Source organism: Lynx rufus, unplaced genomic scaffold (assembly GCF_022079265.1).
Source record: "Lynx rufus isolate CCGP_SWC_20201006 ecotype Redwood Valley unplaced genomic scaffold, mLynRuf1.p SCAF_20, whole genome shotgun sequence".
Taxonomy (NCBI): Eukaryota; Metazoa; Chordata; class Mammalia; order Carnivora; family Felidae; genus Lynx; species Lynx rufus.
Window position 1 is genome coordinate 2,652,365 of NW_025814835.1, and position 21,205 is coordinate 2,673,569.

Sequence of the window (21,205 nt, forward strand, 5' to 3'; positions counted from 1 at the left end):
CCAGAACCTGTTGTGAGGATGCCCCCGTTCTGTAAGTCAGCGCAGGGAGAGGTCCTACGTGACGGAAGTGGAAAGAAAGGCCTTGCGAGGAGCGAGCAGGGTGGAAGCTGGCGCTGTGTGACAGAGGAGGGGCCAACATTCTGAGTTACCTGCGGAAGAAGCCGGAGCAGCTGGCCTGTAGCGGGGAGGCTGGGGGTTTTTATCGCCTTGGATGGGTTAGGCACGTTTGAAAGACGTTTTCCCCAAACCAGAGGTCGGAGCTACAGCACTCGCTCCCCAGGAGAGCCACCAGGGACGACCGTGACCTTGAGGTCAGCTGAACACGGAGCACACGGGGGCCACGGGCGGGGAGAGGAGCCCGGGGACTCACACCCCCCGCCCCGTCACGCCCACCCGGCGACATGCAGCGCCGACTGCGCAGTGTGGACATGCCGCCATGGGATGTGCTACAAAGACTCGGTCTGGCCGGTGCGGAATGGCAGCCCTACGGCTACTGCGCCCACTCGGGGTGGGGGGGGGGGGGGTCAGCCTGCTCCCGTGGAACCGCGCGGTGCGCCACGTGGATCGGCAGAGGCGCTGCGGTGCATGCACCGTGGGGAGCGCGTGAGAGAAAACGAGGGACGTGCGTGCAGTCCCCGGACCTGACGCGCACCTGTGCCAGGTACCAAACACGCCCACGATGCGGAGCATGAACCCCTCCCCGGTGGGAAACCGCACCTCCACCCACGTGCACGGCCGCCCCAGGGGCGGTGACCGGTGACGGGGGGTTTCCCTCTCTGCGCCTCTCCGAACCTGGTTTTCAGGGCACTCGGGCCGTGGTTGTCAGAAAAGAAACCACTGGAAGGGGTGACACGTACACGATCTCTGGGCACGTCAGCACCCGCTCCCCGGACCTCCACCCACACGGGCAGTACCTCCTCCGTCCGCCTCCCCCGGGGCTGGCGCGGCAGAGGGGGCCGCCTGGTGCCTCTTCATGTGCTTCTTGCAGTGGACTGTGGTGCGGAAGCCCTGCTCGCAGAACGGACACTTGTAGGGCTTCATGCCCATGTGCGTGGCCATGTGCCTGGTGAGGCTGCCGTTGGTCGTGAACGAAGCGTTGCAAACACTGCAGCTGAACGCCTTCACGCCTGTGACAACAGAACCGCAATTTGTTACCTTACGGCCCTAAGTACTCGAGGACACACAGAGATACGTTCAACAAGCCACAAAACCCGAGACCGTCTTCGCCCTGGTCTTGTGCCAGGACGTGGCCACGACAGCACATCTTCCTACTAATTCTCTCGTGCGATCACAGCCTCCGAGCGCGCGGCTCCAGAGCAACGCCAAGTCCCCTCCGCCCCTCCGTCTGCTACACTGAAACTGACAACATGCCGTGGACTGTACCCTTGAGACGTTTTCTCAAATCCATCTTTTTTCCTCGTTCCCACAGCAAATGACGGGGCAGCGGCCCACAGCCCCGCTGTACAGCTTCAGTCTCCAGTCGGGCCCGATGGGAGGACCCTCTTCTCCGGACTGAGGGCACAGAGGCCCCCCTGACTGACCACAGCGGCCATCAGCCGCTGCTCGTTGCAGGAGTCGTACAGGCTGCTCTCTGCTGCGGGGACAGCGGACTCCCTGGCAGGACCCCAGACCTGCCCTCACGGGCCCTGCCCTCACGGGCCCTGCCCTCGGCCTGTCTTCCCAGCGCCCGCCAAACCGCTCCCTTGTTTTGTCTGTATGTTTTTATTTTCAGATAAAGCCTTATACAGAATATACTGGATGTAAAACAGATATGATATACAAAATAAAAATACAAAATTAAATATATTTAAAATATACTCAACGGCAAATCACAGATCTGATAAAGAATATATTTTGAAAACTCTTTAAACAATGCAATAATGTTTGCAAATTATCTAATTTAAAAATGACATAGGATTAGGATAGCCATTTCTCAACACGCACATGAAAAGATGCTCCACACCATTAGCCACTAGAGAAACGCAAATCAAAGCCACGATCAGACACCACCACACACTCCCAAGGACAGTCATAACAGAAAGGACACACGATAGGCCTGGTGTTGACAAGAGAGTGAAACCAGAACCTTCGTCCATTGCTGGTAGAAAGTAAAACAGTGCAGCCACTTTGGAAAGCAGGCTGATCAACTCGAAGGGTTACACGGAGTTACCATATGACCGGGCAATTTCACCAGTAAACAGAGAAATGGAAACATAGGTCCACAAAAAAGTATGCACATGTTCACAGCAGGCTAATTCCTAGAAGCCTAAGGACAACTCACAGGACCAACAACTGGTGATAATGAGAGGGTCCACCCACACAGGGGAAGGTTATCCCTACAAAAGGGAAGGCAGTGCTAACACCCGCTACAATGTGGACCGGCCCCCACACAAGCTCAGTACCAGGAGCCCTGTCTTGTATGTTTCCCCCTGCATGCAATGTCCAGAACAGGCCAACGCACGGAAGCAGATGTGTGGCTGCCTGGGACACCGGGGGGGGGGGGGGGTGGGGAGGGCACCGAGGGAAAACGGGGAGGGGCCACAATAGGCACAGAGCTTCTTTGGGCTATGACGACAATGTTCTAGGATCAGGGGGTGGCGATGGCTGCGCCCCTCCACGAACACACTGAAAACCACAAAACCCCAGTGCGAGGCAGACAGCGACCTGTGTGGGTCTTCTCGTGAGACTTGAGAACGCCCGAGGACACGAAGCCACGGCCACAGAGCTTGCACTTGTAGGGCTTCTCCCCAGTGTGCGACCGCACGTGCTGCTTCAGGTGGCTGGACTTCTTAAAGCCTTTGTTGCAGTACTCACACCTGCGAATACAGAGTGAAAAGCAGAGAATGCGTTCATTCAGAGCTCACTCAGATCTGACACCTGAGACTGGAAGAGAAACAATCTTCACCAGTGATCAGGAAACAACCAGGCGTCGCCATTTCAGAAATTATTACATTAGATCAAATTCTGCTCAGAGGATCTGTGGTCTTACACATCTTTTATTATTTCAATGTTGGTAAATCCCATACCAATCCCCAGCAGGCGTAATATTTGATTGGTCGGAAACTCCTCCTTTATACAGAACAGGAAGATAATTTATCACGTACTATTTTCTTTACTAAATCATAGGAGACACTGTGAAACCTTCCACTGCTTCAGGGTCAGAATCATTCCTGAGTCCAGACACTTGGAATTGCCAGTTCATATACTCTTTTGGTTTATAAAATACTTCACAAAACACATTTTCCTAGATCTATTTTGAATACTATGTAAATGTACAGTATTATTTTCCCCTAAGTTGTTACAGAATATACCAAAATTGCTTCAAGGATAAAATAATTATAAACTTCTAAATTCTTATTCACATATTATTAAAAACTAAAAAAAAAAAAAAAGATTTAGAAAGCTTCTTCTATTATATTTCCCTAGCTTTTCCAAGTTTTACCTGCAGTAGGAAATGAGTCACGTTCCAAACCACACTCCCTAGGACCAGACATCTGCAGATGCAGTTACTGCCCCCTAGTGTCCACACCGATCTAAAGACTGGCAAATGTAGATGCGTTTCCAAAGTTCGTTCTGACGCAAGCTTGCTTTTTGAAAAAACCAGAGAAGCAAGCAAACAGCATTCACCAGCTGACATGAGAAAGCTAATTCCGCCAATGAAGTCGGGACTGGCTCTGTATATAGGGCAGCCGAGGAAAATACTCCATTTGCAGAACTGAGTACCGCTAAACCACACAACGTCTGCTGAGGAAGGCTCTGGCGCCCACACCTGCAGATTACGACCAATTTCCAGCACGGGAACAACATCGGCAGTTGTGTGGACAGACACCGGCCCTCAGAGAACAGTCTGAAGCCAGGACGTCACCCCCGCCCAGTCACGCTCCCGCCCCAGGACCAGCCTCCGTCCACGCGGAGACAGGACCCTTCTCTGCCTCCCCTCACCTCACGAACTACCCTGCCCGCTGTGCAATCACACAGCTGTCCCCTCACGTGTCCAATGCCAGCCTGGGTCACAGAGGCCAACCCTGAAGGCAAACCGTCTGCTGTTACCCAGCACCAGTCCTGATGATGCCACCCCTGTTCCCCAACACCAGCCCTGCTGACATGAAACCAAGTCCTGGTCTTTGTGCCATACCTGCTCCCCCAGGGGTGGCCCATTTCTAGGGGCAGTGATTTCACCCTCCCAGCTCTGAGGTCAGAGTCCCAGAGGCCGTCCTCAGCCCCTCCCCTCCTCCCACACCTCTGCCTATTGGGAGGTCCCGTGAAGACCCCACCTTCTGAATGGATATGGCATCTACAACCAGTCCCAGGACAGTAGCGCCTGCTCTCCCACTGGCTGCCACCCAGCACCCACCACCCCTTCCTGCTGTCTCTGTCCCCATCTGCTGTGCACCTCGCCCATCCATCTTGCTATCATCTCTTCCCACTAGATTGCCAACTCCTGAGGACTGAAGCTTTTGTTCTGTCTTGCTCACTAATCTAGTGGGTTCTTAATAAACACTGAATAAATGCACAAATGATGCAAGGCCACAAGTCCTAGAAAACCAAGCACATGTCACAAAGGAATCATGAGAAAACATCCATCAGATTAATCTCACTTAAAAATACCAATGCAAAATCCCACTTAAACACGAGCAAGTGAATACCCACTGAATAGATCAAAGTATGAATAAAACAGAAGGAGAGTCTCAGAAGTCCTGAGGCCCATCTCTGTGTATCTCAGATCCCCAAATTAGCAACCACTGCACAAATACCATGTTGGATTTGCAAATTCGTGAAGATCTCAGGATAATATGCTCCCAAAAGTAAAAAACCTCCTGTATAAAAACACCAGTTCAAGGTACTCGAGGTTGTGTGTGAAAAACAAAACCTATGGAAATGGGAGAGTGACATTACACATCACAGCTTAATGACATTGGCAAATCTTAGCCATTTTCAAAATCCTCAATTAAGACCACTGACTTGAGATAAGATAGCTCACCATTTTTTAAGAGTAACTATAAAATATTTTTTGTTGTTGTTAAATGGCTGTGGGAAAAATTTAAATTTAGACTTTCAAAAGTATTTTCAGCAAATAATAAAATTACTAAAATATTATAAAGCCAAGACTATCTCTACAAAGACAATACTCCTATTTAATTGTATACGAGTATGTCTATCTTGTTCCCTGTGAACGTTCCCATCCCATGGGAGCTGGGCTGTGGCCTGCCCGCTCTGCAGGGCACCGCACGCGTCCCGAACAGCACACGGCCACCGTAGGCACTCGGCGCACACGGCTAAGGGAACGGAAGCATGAGGAACAGGCGAATGTAAACGCAGTCTCCGCGGTCACGGTGCTCCTTGGCTGTTATATATACGGCACGCACAGAACCCTGAACAAAAAGACACCCAACAAATTGAAGTTTTTCTGAAAACGTGGTAACAGTGGCTCTCGGCAGTAACAGGAAGTCACCGCACGGCAGGTGAAATGCACAGGCAGGTGGCGAACACCAACCAGCTGTAGAAATCTTAGCAAGCTAATCTCTTTGGTCTCCGATCCTTTTGTTACAATAAAATGGGATGAGAACAGAGCCCGTTCAGAGTCGTTGAGTTAAATCACAAGGCCCTGGGAAGGGTGACGCGTGCGCTGGGCAAGCGGCGGTCAGGACTGGCGTCCGCCGGCCCCCCGTGCAGACAGCTACCTGTAGGAGCGCCGGCCCTGGTCCTCCCCGGCCTCCAGGAATTCGGGGCGTGGGGTCTGCAGTTCCAGTTCTTCTTGGGACGACTCTTGGATCAAACGAGTTGTCTAAAATTTAGCACAAGTATAAAGCAGACTACCTGAGTATCTATACATAAATGCAAAACAACCGACAACTAAGGATAAGATTTATAAACGCAGATTCAAAGGAGTAACGCTAAGTAGCTCCATATAATCATCTGGCTAGATTAATAATAAAAATCATTCAGGGGCGCCTGGGTGGCTCAGTTGATTAAGCCTTCAACTTCGGCTCAGGTCATACACATCCCATGCACGGTTCATGAGTTCGAGCCCCGCATCGGGCTCTGTGCCGACAGCCAGGAGCCTGCTTCAGATCCTGTGTCTCCCTCTCTCTCTGCCCCTCCCCCGCTCATGCTCTGTTTCTCAAAAATAAATAAACATTAAAAAATGTTTTTCAAAAAACAAAATAATCATTCATATCAATTTTAGTAAATACTTACTTATTTTCTATTAATTTGCTTTGATACAAAGGCTAGCCAAGAATGAAATTGTTGATCTTTCCATATTTTTTATAATTCTTAATGAGAGATTACTCATCTGCTCTCGTGTTACTGAAAATGAATAAACTCCCACTGCCTCGCTTGTCACAGAACCACAGGGAGAGACAGCATGTCATCCACTCCCCAGGTCCTACCCGGATGCAGCATTTGGACCACAGGCCTTCTAAGCTTTGAAGAAGTGCTCTGAATTTTCCCTGGAGGGTCCAGGCCTGGAGGGTCCAGGTAGCTGGAGAAGCTACCCACGGTGGCTCCGGCTGTTTTCAACAGCGGCTTTCACAGAAAGCGAACCATTCATTGGCCGGTCATTTCCTTCACTATTGAAAAATTTCCAAACGTGGAAAAAATCAAAAGCAAAACAGAACTTTAAATGTCTCCAATGAGACTGAGTAAAACTTTTCTTTTTAACTTTTTTTATGTTTATTTATTTTTGAGAGAGGGACAGGGCGTGAGTGGGGGAGGGACAGAGAGAAAGGGAGACACAGAATCCGAAGCAGCTCCAGGCTCCGTGCTATCGGCACAGAGCCCGACGCAGGGCTCGAACCCACAAACTGTGAGATCATGACCTGAGCCGAGGCCGGACGCTCAACCGACTGAGCCACCCAGGTGCCCCAGACTGAGTAAAACTTTTAAATGATGTATTCAAATATTTATTTTTAGGACATCAGCATCCCTTGTATTTCCATTCTGAGATTAAGATTCCGCAAATAAAAACACATAGCTTGTCACTAACGCAACATGACATCCTTCACGTTATTACACGTTACTGACTTCCCTGAGTTCTAAGAAGTTTTGTAAAATCCTACGTCACGGGACTGAAATGTCTCAGCCAAGTTTAAATGTTTTCAAAGAGAAGACGCTCATGCCGAACGTTTCGGCGTCACGGGCGACGCGACACTGTCAGTATGAGACGTCAGCGTGCCCTCCTAAGTGAGCGACGTCCACAAGGTTACAGGGAAACCTGAAGGCGCCGGCGCCGGGCACGCCACGCACACTCACCACGTTCATGGCGTCAGAGCCGGGCACGGGGAGCAGGCTCTGCTGGTGGAAGCTGGCGGACAGGGCCTGAGACTCCAGCGTGCTCGAGTCCTGCAGCTGCTGGACGGGCGCGAACGCGGTCTGCTGACCGTACGGGTCCGTCACGGGGAAGCCTGAAACAAATCAGAAAACACGAGTCCTACAAAAGATACTCCGGTCACACACAAAGAAGGTAAAAAGAAAAAAAAAGTCGGTTTTACAAATAAAGATGCTTAAAGGGACATTTCTACCTTCTGAACTAGAATGAGGATTAGCCGACATCGGCAGGCTCTGAGAACAGGTGCCGCGTCCAGCACACGAGCCGTCTACGCAGCCACCCCAGAGTCCCCTTCTACTCAGGCACCACTGCTCGGCTACAAACCACATGCAGAATGGTCAAAGACGCCTTCCAGACGACTGAGTGGCCACACGCAGTGCGCGCGCGCACACACACACACACACACACACACACACACACGATCCATGCAGAAAGTTATCGGTTTGAAATCATAAACTTCAGAAGGGCCTTAAAACGAACACCGAAGGCTGCTATGAAGACAACCCGACCCGGGTGCAGCTCACTGACCCTGCGACAAGCCAGCCGGTTCGAAGGACTGTGCTGGAGCCCGTTCCTCAAACTGGTCCACGGGCCCTGGCAGGGCGGGCGGCGGGGCCACGAACCCATCTGAGGTAGACATGCAAACACAAGGGGCAAGTTGTAAACTCCGAAGTCATTTCAGATCTACCAATCCGTCCAAAAGGATACTTTAGTGAGTTCTCAAAAATGAGCCTCCTTCTTTTGGAAAGACAGTAGGAAGTACATATACCTGTATAAATATATACACAACACAAAATACACGACAGATAGATACTATAGCTGAGGCATTACCTTTGTACTTCCAGAATGTCACTTCACAGTTTACCCTAAAATGTAGACGTTCTTCTACAGGGAAAATATCCTAAATGCAATTACATTCAATGACTATTTAAAACCTTTTCAGGGGCCCTGGGTGGCTCAGTCGGTTAAGCATCCGATTCTTTGTTTCGGCTCAGGTCAGGATCTCACAGTTCGTGAGTTCGAGCCCCACACTGGGCTCTGCAGAAGCAGCACAGAGTCTGCTTGGGATTCTCTCTCTCCCTCTCTCTCTGCCCCTCCCCTACTTGCGCTGTCTCTGTCTCTCTCAAAATAAAAAAATAAACTTAAAAAAATTACATTTAAAAAAAATATGTATTTTTGGATGGGCATTGTTCCAGGAAACCCAGAGGATAAAAAGCACAAAATCGTGCTCACAGACAAAATACGTCTGGGAGCCCCGTAACACGGAACAGTAACCTGGCCAGCAAACTGTCTGTTAGGCTCGTGAAAGACAAGGAAACTGTGCCAGACACGAACCAACCACGTCACCGAGCTCACTGTCTACAGCCAAGCTGACATCTGTTTGCAGCAAGACCCTGCTGATGAAGAAAGCAACCCGCTGGGTCCGGGGCCTACCCGCTTGCGGATGCGCGACAATTCACAGAGCCGTACCATTCCGTGAGTCAGATGCTCAGGGCGCCATTACACAGTGCTAGAGGTCACAAAGATGTACACGTCCTGAGCACGCGGGCCCTTCTCGACACACGAAGGGCTAAAAGTGCCTACAAGAGGAGTGTGTGTGAAGGGTCCTATCTCTGGAACTCGGGATCCCAGCAGACCCTCTCAGGCTCGCACACGGCACAAACTGGGATCCGAAAACTCAGAGATCAGACACCCCAACCCAGACTGGAGGGAGTGTGAACGGCTGCAAAAACCGTACGGGTGATTGTAAACATTAGGACTTCTGAAATATTTGCCTTCGTCCGCTTCCAGAGGCTGGTGTGTCAACGGCTGGCCGAGCCCCGCGTCCTCCGTGCGCACGACCTGCTGTGGCTCCAGGTCTAGCATGGCCTCGGGGTTGGCGGTGTCCGCGGCCGCCCGCCGCAGCTCCTCACTCTCGATGTCCACCTGCACGTGCGTCGGGGCGTGCACGCTCTGCTGGTCCCCGGTGCTGTCGTCCAGGGGGGCGGCTGGCTGATGCTGCTGGTGCTGCTGGAGCTGCTGGGCGAGCTCGTACCTTCAGAACAGCAACGAGAGGCCGCGCGGTCAGGGGCCGCCGAGAACCGCTGGCGCGAAGGACCGCTGTGCGGTCGGTCACTTACTAACAACATTTGAAAGGATGACTTCGTCTTGAAGCCATGGCGGCAATCCAGCTCAAATTAAACACTAGTAAGAGTTCCGGAGAAAAAAAATCACGTTCCCCGGACTCTAAGTGCTTTCACAGATTATAGGGATATGAAGGCAGCAAAGAGGAGAGAGCAGAACACGCACCAGAATAGGTCACGTCTTAAAAAAGAGTTTAAAAGATACCATACGTTTCACAGTAAAACTGTCCTAGTGCAGACTCTGCAAGGAGTTCAAGTATTCAGAAAAAGAACCGAACGAAACAAGATAGCACCTTTACGGACAGATTTCAGTATCATAAACAAATGCGGGGTACAGAAGAGGGCCCGAGTGCCGTGGCCTGCTGGCCCCACAGTCTGGGGACACAGACATCTTCCAGGGACCCATGCGTGACACGGCACGGACTATGAGGTATGTACGTGGCTGCTCCGTATTTCTGCAGAACCCGTATTCACGTTAGTACTGCTTTTACGTACTGTAAGTATACCCGGTACGTTTCCACCAAGGTCAACAATTTGCTTTCAAAGATAGAAATGAATAAGGCATTCAGTGAGTGGATCAAAGAACGTAAAATCCCAGCTGAAACGATTACCTGGCTAACAGGTGGACAACATCTAGGACAAGAACAGCCTGCTCCCCTCTAAGACGCCAGGGTCACACCCACATACACTCCACCATCTGCCTGGTTCCAGAATCGCATGAATCCGCCTCCTGGGAATTCCATTCTTAGCTCCAAACAAACTCTACCTGCTTCATTTTCTAATATCAAAACCAGTCACTTCTAAACTACTTTCACTGAGAAGGGGAAACAAAATGTAATAAGACAGACAAGTATGAAATATGCACGGTCACAGCTTTACAACGCTGGGGACTGTGGGGAGCCCGTGACAGTCACGTATGGCTCTGCCGTCACTCCCCAGAGGACGGAAGTGCATCTTGTATGTAACTTCTGCACCTTTGCTACTTTCTATATTTTTGCCTTTTACACTTACTTTTAAAATAACTGTGTATGGCATTTTAGGAATCCCCACCACTTCAAACAAAGGGATGAAACACCGGAGCTACGGGCTGCCTGCAGGTGGGTTCAGACACATCCAATCTGTAAGACGACACCCAGCTCTGCCCCACAACAGACCTACCAGTCTCCAGGCTGTCACCTCAAAGTCACACATTCATCTCAAGTAACTGTGGCAGGTGTCCCACAGCATAACCCGTGACAAGCAGTGGCCGATACGACACTCCACCTAAGAGAGGTGACCCAGCTAAAAACAGCTGACCTACTTCCCAGAAATTCTACTATTGGCCGTCGAGTCCATAAACAAGGCCTCGGACGTGGACCCCCACGCTACTGTGGCAAGTGCACAGACTTGAAAAGGCCTGAGTTCTTGACGGAGAAAAGTATTATCCGCCTGCCCCCAGGCCAGGTCGAACCCAAGCTCTACCCTGTTAGCACACGCCGCTCCCAGGCACGCCCGCACAGCAGCCAGGGAGCACAGAGCCCTGAACCTCCGTGGCCACCAGTCCCCCAGTTCAAATGCACACAAAGCACATCATTTACTCCCTAAAAGGAGGAAAATATAAACCGGACATAAGATTGGCCGACACCAGCACCATCATGTGCCCTAGGATGGTCTCAAGAAGCAGTGAAACCTCGCAGCTAAGTGATAACTGGGCCAAAATCAAACACCATTCTTCCTTGTCCTACGTGCTGAGGCATCCAGAGGGCTAATACCAAACAATTACCTCTCCCAAGTAGCTTATCCTAACACGTGGGGTTTGGCCTTGTTGATAGTACCAGGCAGAGACACCTGGGTTAAAATACTGCCTGAAGAGGAAATACTCGGGAGCAGAAGCTTTAATGTTCTCTTACGGCAGACCTAGCGACTCTTCCTGTCACAGTATCCCGGGATGTGGTGACCCTGTGCAGCCTTCCCAGTACAACACAGAATACTGTGCCTTCACAGAAATCCCAGTGAATGAGCTCCAGACACAGCCAGAAATGCACCGGTGCGAGGGCTTCTTGGGTCACCTCCATCTGGAGATGAGAGAGTCCTCGAATCAGATACAAACGTCAGCGAGCTTTAATGACGGGTTTGTGTGATCGCTAAAACACACGTTCTTTTCAAGTCAACAACACAGAGCGATGAGCGTTCGGAGACACTAACGATGTGCCGGGAAATCACAGGGCGCGTGACTACCACTTTCTTTTTTGCCCTCTTCACCACCTGATTGTACCGGGCACAGTCCACCCCGCACTTGGGCGACTGCTGACTGTTTGGAGAGAATTTACAAAGCATTTAGCCCAACAGACACCACTTCGATATTACATTAAAAACAAAAGAGTGAATGTTTTGAGCGTGTGGCTCTTAGACGATGACATAAAAGTTTATCTAGTCCATACACCTCAGCTAGAAGTAATAAAACAGGAAACAAAGACCATTGTTTCTCAAAACCACTCTGCACCCCCATCTGGGAATTACAGATAACTAAAAAAGGACCATCAGAATTACACCTACCTATGGGTTTTCATGTGCTTTTTGCAATTTAGCGAGGTCTTAAACGTTTTCTGGCAATAGGGACACATATAGGGACGGAGGTCATTGTGGATACCCATGTGTCGCCGTAGGCTACCGCCAGTAGTGAAAGCCCCGTTACATATCAGACACTTGAAAGACTTGACTCCAGTGTGCGTGCGGACGTGTGCCTTGAGCACTCCCGCAGAAACAAAGCCTCTTCCACACTGAGAACATTTAAAAGGCTTTTCACCTGTATGTGATCTAAAAAGAATAAAAATGTTAGTGAATGAGCGTCTTACAACATTACAATGCTTCGTACGTTAGACTAGAGCACACGTGTCCACCGTTTCACTGAGCACCACGGCGGCGGAAGGCTCGGCAGTGGGGACACCCTTCTGGACATTCTACCAGCGAGAGCGCCGGAGATTCAGAGCTCGAGGGACTTGCCTGAGCCACACAGCGGCGCACGGCGGAGACAAAGGTCTATGGCAAGTCCGCCTCGAAGTTCTCAACGTTTTCATGACATTTCACCATCTCTCGCGACCAAGTCTCTGCTTTCTTTTCACTGTTGCTAGCACCAAGCATTCATCTAAATTCTGATGAATGAATCTGGAAAACCGTTACAGTACCTCACTATAACTCAACAAACCCAGTACTTGTTTGACACGTCCTAGAAATTGCAAATGCTGACATATAATAGTGCAAATAAAATGCGGTGACAATTTCTGGGTAGAATAGTCTAGTCAAAACACTAATGAATGAACATATCAGTCACCGGGGGTGCCTGGGTGGCTCAGTTGGTTAAGCGTCGGTCGGCCTTCAGTTCAGGTCATGATCTCACGGTTCGTGAGTTCGAGCCCCGCATCGGACTCTGCACTGACAACTCAGAGCCTGGAGCCTGCTTCGGATTTTGTGTCTCCCTCTCTCTCTCTCCCCCACTCATGCTGACACTCTCTCTCAAAAATAAATAAACATAAAAATATATATATATCAGTCACCAATAAATACTGTGGGGTCAAATGTGACATTTTCGAATCCCAAAAACAAACACTACCCGTCCTTACTATTTCTACAAGCTACCCGCTCACCGAATCACTGCAATTAAGCTACATCTCCCATTTCTGGGTGGACATCACCTTACCTGATGTGCTGTTTAAGGTGGCAAGACTTTTTATATGCACGATGACAGTAAAAACACTTGTACGGTCTGTCTGCTTCGTTTACAAAATTGTTATTAAAATAACTTTGAAAAAACTGGTTTCTTGGAATGGGCTGGATAAGACCTACAAACCAAAAGAAAATCAGGAATAATTCACTGTTAATGCTACTAAAAAAGTTAAATGTCAAAAGGCATCTGTTTTCCCCAAAAGATGAAAATTTGGAGGAGTTAAGATCTAGATTTCCAGTGTTGCAGCTAAATGCTATTTTAATTGTGTTAGAAACTGGCTATTTTAAAAAACTGGGAAACACTTATAAAGTTAACATAAGACAGGTATTTTCCAACACAAGGAATATACGTACATTGCAGTTCCTTCCTCTGGTTCTAGAGCCAATTTTTAATGCATTCCTACATTTGCTGGCACGGAATCAAAATAACCGTATCCAAACAGTAGGTTAACCAGGACTCTGAATCCCTTATTTGTTCGGTATAAAGACTGTACCCCAAGGACGACACTACACTCACAACACAAATGACTCTAATGTGATCTTCTGTTCTAAAAAAAAAAGTCTATTTTTATAGAAATGCTATTAAAGGGTTACCTGTGAATAGGAAAACTGGTAACTGAAGTATTCCAGGTTTTACCGACTTTCAATAAATAAAGAACCCCCTTAGGTTGACTGTGAAACTTAGGTCTTGATCCAGCCATTGAGCTAAGTACGCAATTCAGGACAAACACGCATTTGAGCCTTTTCGATCGCTTCCTATTCACCTGGAACGTTAAGAGGGAGGCCTCACCGTCGCTCTGCCCAGGCGCCCCCTCCCGCCCCATGGCCACACGGCTGCCGCTCAGGATCCTGGGCCACTAACTCCCGTGTGAGGATTCTCGGCAGGCACCTCTCGGGACACCGTGGCTTTCCTGGGCACTCCAGACCACAGCTCGGTTCTCTGCCCTAAAACCTATTTCTCCTCCCAACTCTCCTTGTTGCACGTGAACGACAATCCCCCCAGTCACGTGGGGCCAGGAGTTCAGAATTTTTGAGAACTCCCTCCCCGGCCTCGTTCGGTCCTTTGCCGTCCTGGGGGGCCTACGTCCCCACGGCCTCAGAGACCTATTTCCCCTTCTTCATTCCCGCTGCCGCCAATCTCAGACAGCGGAGGAAAAAGCAAAGCTGGGGAGGATTCAGAGGCTCAGCAAGTCACGTCACTCCCATATCAGACTCAGGAAAGGGACCCGTACCTCCTGATGCCTGCACCAGAAGCCCACCTGTTTTTCAAAGAGAACTCGGCACCCTCCCTGTGACCTGTGTTTAATCCACACAGCACAAACCTAAAACTGCCCAAACTTGTCCCGGTTCACGAGTGTTTGGGACCAGCAGAGCCGTGTCAGTGCCATTCAGAGCCACTCTCTCTCTCTGGAAGCTGCAACGCTGTTCCACGCTCCCCGGCTTTGTCCTGGGGACTCGGCTCCCGCTCAAAACAGCTGGAGTCGCCTCCCCCAGGACCCACAGACCGAATCCCACGGAGACATATGCCGCGACGACGCCTCCATCAAATCGCGGTTCTGCTCAACCTCCTCCGGTCCCCAACACAAAGACCCTGTTACTGAAGAACACGACGTGCTCACAGGCCTTCCGTGGCTCGCTACCGAGTTCTGGATCGGCACCGCTCGGCGTGCCTTCCGCCCGCTGGCGCTGGCAGCTCCACCCGGCCGCCCACCCTCCCTCCAGTCCCTCTGGCTCACTCTCCCGGTCTCTTTCCCCCCCTCCACTGGCTGCAGCGGAAGCCCAGGACCTGTGCCATGGTCACGGACATAGCCCCGAGCCCGTGACAGTCACCTGCCAAGGAGGACAGGGATCGTGACCAAAGAAATTAATGCTCCCGCCCGCAGTGTCGAGAAAACCAGGGACTGAAGGAAAGAAGCACACACACAAATACAATCCGAGATCGTACAAGCCCCACCCCAGCCACCTACCTCTGCGGGAACCCCTCAGCCCCCCGTGGTTCCCCACCCAACCCTCTCCTGGGGCTTCTGGAACCTATGTCCTCCACCGTAAACGACTTCACACAATGTTTAGTGCCTCATTTCTTTTCCCTGACATTGAGCCTACCGTCAAGAGTGAGTCCCCTGAAGCTGGCACCCTCACTCCTAGTGACTGCTGCTTCTCTGACGAGGAGCCCTCGCCCTGAGCCCTGGCCCAGTGCTGCCTCCTGGTCTGCCATCATTCCTTCCCGACCTGCCTGCGACTCCATGAGCAGAGTCCTGTATCCCAACCCCTCGCTGATGCGCTCCTGTGTACTCTGCAAGTCCTCTGGCCCCCTCTCCGGTAATTAGGAAGCTCGTTAAGAGAAAAGTGAGAGAATCCGCTCTCAGAGATAATCATAATTAACAGCGTGTGTTCTAACAAAAGGGTCTGTTATATACAAACACAAGTGGGATCGGCCATACGCCCTGTTCTGGTTATACTTCAACTCCATATTTGCCACCTTTCCAGGTCAGTACCTAGGACATCCTCATCATCCTCTGCAAGGAACTCAGCTGGGTCAACGTGTCCAGTGCATACCACACACTTTTGCTGAGTATCTCTATTGCCCTAACTGTATACCGTCACAGTGCTGCAAGGAACAATCCAGTCTATACAACTCTTTGCCTTAGTCATTTCCCCAACACGCACGGAATGACAACCTCTAGGGTGGTGTCCAGGCACATGTAGTGAGAAACAGACCCCTAAATGATCCTGAGTCCTTTGCAAGTGTGTGGGGGGAGGGGGCTCCCTACTGTGAGCTATTAAGGCAGTAAAATTATAGGCCTCATTTTTTAGATGCTTTTTCACCTATAATTTTACAAGCATAAACTCCTGTTACAAAGTTAGACTAATTATAAGGTCTCAATCTTCGAAAAAAAAAATTAAGGGAGAATTAAACATACATAAATTTCCTACATATACACACATATATACATATATACATATATTAACTAAACTACTCTTCTCAAAGAAAGGCACGAATAAATTCTAGTTGATTAACGTGTCTCAAAAACAAACTGGACATGTGCTTAAAACTTCCTAAAATTCCTCCTGTAGTAACAGGAGAAAAAGTTTTATCTTGCTACAGTATTTCAGGAAATACATTTAAGCCTTAGAAGAGCTTTCACACGTTATAAACAGTAAGAGAATGCAAATACTGCAACATGATGACAAACGTAACATTATTATAGATAATGCACACCATATAAAATGAACTTGATATTTGAGGTGAGACGAATGTGTTTTAAAAAGCAAGATAAATGCTCTAATATCAATATAATTAAAACATGAATATAAACTTGGAAGATCAATCATTACACCCCTGAGGTTTAAAATAAAAGATAACCATGGGGTGCCTGGGTGGCTCAGTCGGTTAAGCGTCCGAGTCGTGATTTTGGCTCAGGGCGTGATCTCACAATTCACGGGATCGAGCCCCAGCATCGGACACTGCACGGACGGTGCAGAGTCTGCTTGGGATTCTCTCTCTCCCTCTCTTTGCCCTTCCCCACTTGGGCTCGCTCTCTCAAAATAAACTTAATAAAAAAATAAATTAAATAAAAGATAACCAAAGCCCGGCTCCCTTTCAAAGAAAAGGTATTTCAAACATCTGTGCTACACAAAATGAAAAAATGGGGACATTACACTTATACACACACATACACGTCGTCACGTATGGGGAAAAACAGCGACTTCTAAAAAAATAGACGTATCTCTGAGTTGAAAACTGAGAAGCAACTATAGACCAGAATCGCTTTTCCTTTTTTCTTCCCCCCTAGCTTTATTGAGAAGCTGAGAAGTAAAAGGCACACATCGCCACAGAGGAAGGCAGACGGCGGGATGGTCTGACATGTATTGTGACGTGGTCACTGACGTGGGCTCGGCTAACACCCATCCTCTCATAAGGATACAACAAAAGGAAAAGAAAGGAAAAAGAAAACAGTTCTACCTGTGATGAGAGCTCTCAGGACCTACTCTTCACAACCGTCCTGCACATCACACGGCAGCGCTAGCTGTAGTCACCACGGCGGCCTTCTCATCGCTGTTGTGTATTTATCTCACAGCTGGAAGTGTGTGCCTTTTGACCCCCTCCCCCCAACGCTCCCTGTCCCCCACTCCCCTCTTCTGATAAACACTAGTCTGACCTCTTGTTCTATGCATCTGTTTTTGTTTTTTCTTCCTTTTGGATTCCACACATAAGTAAGATCATATGGTATTTGTCTTTCTCAGACTGTCTCACTTAGCAAAAAAATGCCTTCAAGGTCTGTGCACGTTGCCACAAATGGTAGGATTTCCCCACCGTTTATGTCTGAATAATATTCCATAATGTTTTTACCCATCTGTCCATCAATGGACACTTAGGTTGTTCTCATCTCTTGGCTACTGAAAATACTTCTGCTGTGGACATGGGGGTGTGGCTATCTTTTTGAGTCAGTATTTTCATTTCCTTTGGAGATGGACGCAGAAGTAGAACTGCTGGATCATAGGGCGGTTCTATTCTTAATTTTCTGAGGATCCTCCTTACTGTTTTCCACAGCAGTCGTACCCATTAACAGTCCCACCCACAGTGCACAAAGTCTGCCTCTTCTCCACATCCATACCAGCATTTGTTGTCCCACAGCCATAGTTCGCTGTGGTTTTAATTTGCATATCCTAATGACTAGCGATGTTGAGCATCTTTTCACGTAACTGTCAGCCTTCTGACTGTCTTCTTTGGAGAAAAGTCTATTCAGGTCCGTTACCCACTTTTTAAATTTTTTTTTAGATTTATTTATTTATTTATCATTTTGCCATTCAGTTAGGAGTTCTCTATTTATTTTGGATATTAACATTTTATCAGATACACTGATTGCAAACTTTTTTTTTTTTTTTGCATTCCATAGGCTATCTTTTCACTTTACTGATGGTTTCTTTTGCTGTACAGAAACTTTTTAGTTTGACGTGGTCCCACTTACTTTTTATTTTGCTGCTTGTGCTTTAGGCATCATATCCAAAACATCATTACCAAGACCCACATCAAGGAGCTTCGTTCCTAGGTTTTATTCTAGAACTTTTATGGTTTCAAGTATTACATTTATGTATTTAACCCATTTTCAGTTAATTTCTGTAAGTGATATAAGATAAAGGTCTAGTTTCATTCTTTTCCATGTGAATATTCAGTTATCCCAGCACATTTATTGAAGAGAGCATCTTTTCTCCATTGAGTGTTCTTGGCTCCCTTGTCAAGTATCAGTTAACCACATACACTTGGATTTGTGTCTGGGCCCTCAATTTTATTCTATTGGGCTACTGGTTTTTATGCCAGTACCACACTATAACCATGACTACAGCTTTACAGTATAACTTGAAATCAGGAAGTGTGATGTCTTCTGCTTTGTTCGTCTTTCTCATGATTTCCATGGCTAATCAGGTCCTTTGTGGTTCCTTACCAATTCTTCTACTTCCGTAAAAAAACACCATTAGAGGGGGCGCCTGGGTGGCGCAGTCGGTTAAGCGTCCGACTTCAGCCAGGTCACGATCTCGCGGTCCGTGAGTTCGAGCCCCGCGTCGGGCTCTGGGCTGATGGCTCAGAGCCTGGAGCCTGTTTCCCATTCTGTGTCTCCCTCTCTCTCTGGCCCTCCCCCGTTCATGCTCTGTCTCTCTCTCTGTCCCAAAAATAAATAAACGTTGAAAAAAAAAAAATTTAAAAAAAAAAAAAAAAAACCACCATTAGAATCTTGACAGGATTGCACTGAATCCATAGATGGTTTTGGTAGTATTGGCACTTTAACAATATTAATTCTTCCAATCCATAGAACACTTTTCTATTTATTTGTGTCTTCTTCAACTTCTTTCATCAGTGTCTTGTAGTTTTCAGAGTAGAGACCTTTACCTCCTTGGTTAAATTTATTCCTAAGTATTTTACTGTTTTTGATGCTATTGATCTAACTAGGATTCCAATACTCTGTTGAATAAGAGCAGTGAGAAGGGACACCCTTGTCTTGTTTTAATCTTAGAGAAAAAGACCTCAACCTTTTACCATTTAGTATATTGTTAGCCGTAGTCTTGTAGCCTTTATTACATTGAGTTATGTTCCTTCTACTCCTATTATGTTAAAATTCTTTATCATGAATGGATACTGAATTTTTTCAGATGCTTTTTCTGTGTCTACTGGAATCATATGACTATTTTCTTTTATTCTATTAATGTAACATATCACACTGATTAATTTGCATATGTTGAACCATCCTTGCATCACTGTGATAAATCGCACTTAATCGTGGTAAATAATTCTTTTAATGTGCCGCTGAATTTGGTTTAGCAGTATTGTATTGAGAATTTTTACATTTATATTAATTAGGGATATTGGGTAGTTTTCTTTTCTAGTAGTGTCCTTTTCTGCTTTTGGTGTAAGGATAATGTTGGCCTTGTAAAATGAGTTTGGGGAATGTCCTTCCTCTTTGATTTTTTGGAACAGTTTGAGAAGGGTTGGTATTAATTGTTCTTTAAATGTTCGGTAAAATTCACCAGTGAAACCATCTGGTCCTGGGCTTTTTATATTGAGAGACTTCTGATTATTAATTCAACGTCCTTACTAGTCATTGGTCTATTCAGACTTCCTATTTCTTCCTGATTCAGTCTTGGTAAGTTGTAGATTTCTAAGAATTACTCTATTTCTTCTAGATTGTCCAGTTGGTTGGCATTTAATTGTTCATGGTAGCCTCTTCGCATCCTTTGTATTTCTGTGGTATCAGTTGTAATGTTTTCCTTTCCATTTATAATTTTGTTGATTTGGATGCTGTCATTCTACCTTTGTTAGTCTAGAAAATGTTTTCTCAATTTTGTTTATCTTTTCAAAGAACCAACTCTTAGTTTCATTAATATGTTCTATTGTTTTATGTTCTCTATTTACTTCTGCTCTAATCTTTACTACTCTTTCCCTTCTGTTAACTTTGGGCTCAGTTTGTTGTTCTTTTTCTAGTTCCTTAAGGTGTAGGATCCTTAAGGTGTTTTTTATTTGGGATTTTTGTTGCTTCTTAATTTGGTGTTTACTGCTATGAATTTCCCTCTAAGAGCTGCTTTTGCTGCATCCTATTAATTCTGGTACATTGTGTTTCCATATTCACTTGTCTTAAGAGACTCTTTTTATTTCCTCCTTAGTTTCTTCTTTGATCCACTGGTTGTTCAGGAGAGTATTTCCATGTGTCTGTGAATTTTCCAGTTTCCCTCACTGATTTCTAGATTCACACCACTGTGATCACAGAAGATACCTGGTATGATTTCAATCTTCTTGAATTTGCTAAGGCTTTTTTTTTGTGGCCTAACGTATGGTCTACCCTAGAAAATGTCTGATGTGTGCTTGAGAAGAATGGGTATTCTGTTGTTGTTGGTTAGAATGTTCTGTATTTGCCTGTTAGGTCCATTTGGTGTGTAGTGTTGTTCAAATGTGCTGTTTCCTTATTAATTCTCCATCTGAATGATCTGTTCATTGTTGAGAGTTGAGTACTGAAGTCCTCAACTATTACTGTATTACTGTTTACTTCTCCTATTAGCTGTTTCTGCTTTTATACACTTGGGTGCTCCCATGTTGGGCATATAAATATTTACAATTGTTATATCTTCTTGATGGACTGACCCCTTTATCATTATATAATGACCTCCTTTGTCTTTTTTTTCTTTACCATTTCTACCTTAAAGTCCATTTTGTCTCATACAAGTGGAGCTACTCCTGCTTTTTTCAGTTACTATTTTTGAAATGTCTTTTTCTACCCCCTTCACTCTCTATGTGTTATCTTCACAGCTAACCTGAGCTTCTCCTGGGCAGCATATCACTGAATCTTGTTTTGTTCTCCCTTTAGCCATTCTGTGTCCTTGGATTAGAGGATTTAATCCATTTACATTTAAAGTAATCATTGATAGGTAAGGACTTACTAATGCCATTTGGTTAATTGTTTTCTGAATCCTATGTTCCTTGTTTTCTTATCCTGCTTTTTGTGTTTTGATACCTCAGTATGTTTTAATTTCTTTACCATCTTCTTTTGTGGGATTACTGTAG

The 21,205-nt window shown here is 47.1% G+C and overlaps 1 protein-coding gene across 10 annotated transcripts in view; it reads right to left on the reverse strand.

Moving 5' to 3' along the window:
* Window positions 1-21,205, reverse strand: part of ZNF236 (zinc finger protein 236) — a 107,063-nt gene that overhangs the window by 32,761 nt on the left and 53,097 nt on the right. For all 10 annotated transcript variants that reach the window (XR_006963302.1, XM_047086350.1, XM_047086354.1 and 7 more), the window contains 8 exons: window positions 13,130-13,271; window positions 11,989-12,249; window positions 9,106-9,365; window positions 7,859-7,957; window positions 7,255-7,406; window positions 5,682-5,785; window positions 2,665-2,816; window positions 915-1,127 (listed from right to left, as the gene is read on the reverse strand). Coding sequence is in view for 9 of the 10 variants with exons in the window: in XM_047086350.1 (XP_046942306.1) it covers window positions 915-1,127; window positions 2,665-2,816; window positions 5,682-5,785; window positions 7,255-7,406; window positions 7,859-7,957; window positions 9,106-9,365; window positions 11,989-12,249; window positions 13,130-13,271 (1,383 nt within the window). In the remaining variant the exon portion in view is untranslated. The remainder of the gene's footprint in view (window positions 1-914; window positions 1,128-2,664; window positions 2,817-5,681; window positions 5,786-7,254; window positions 7,407-7,858; window positions 7,958-9,105; window positions 9,366-11,988; window positions 12,250-13,129; window positions 13,272-21,205) is intronic.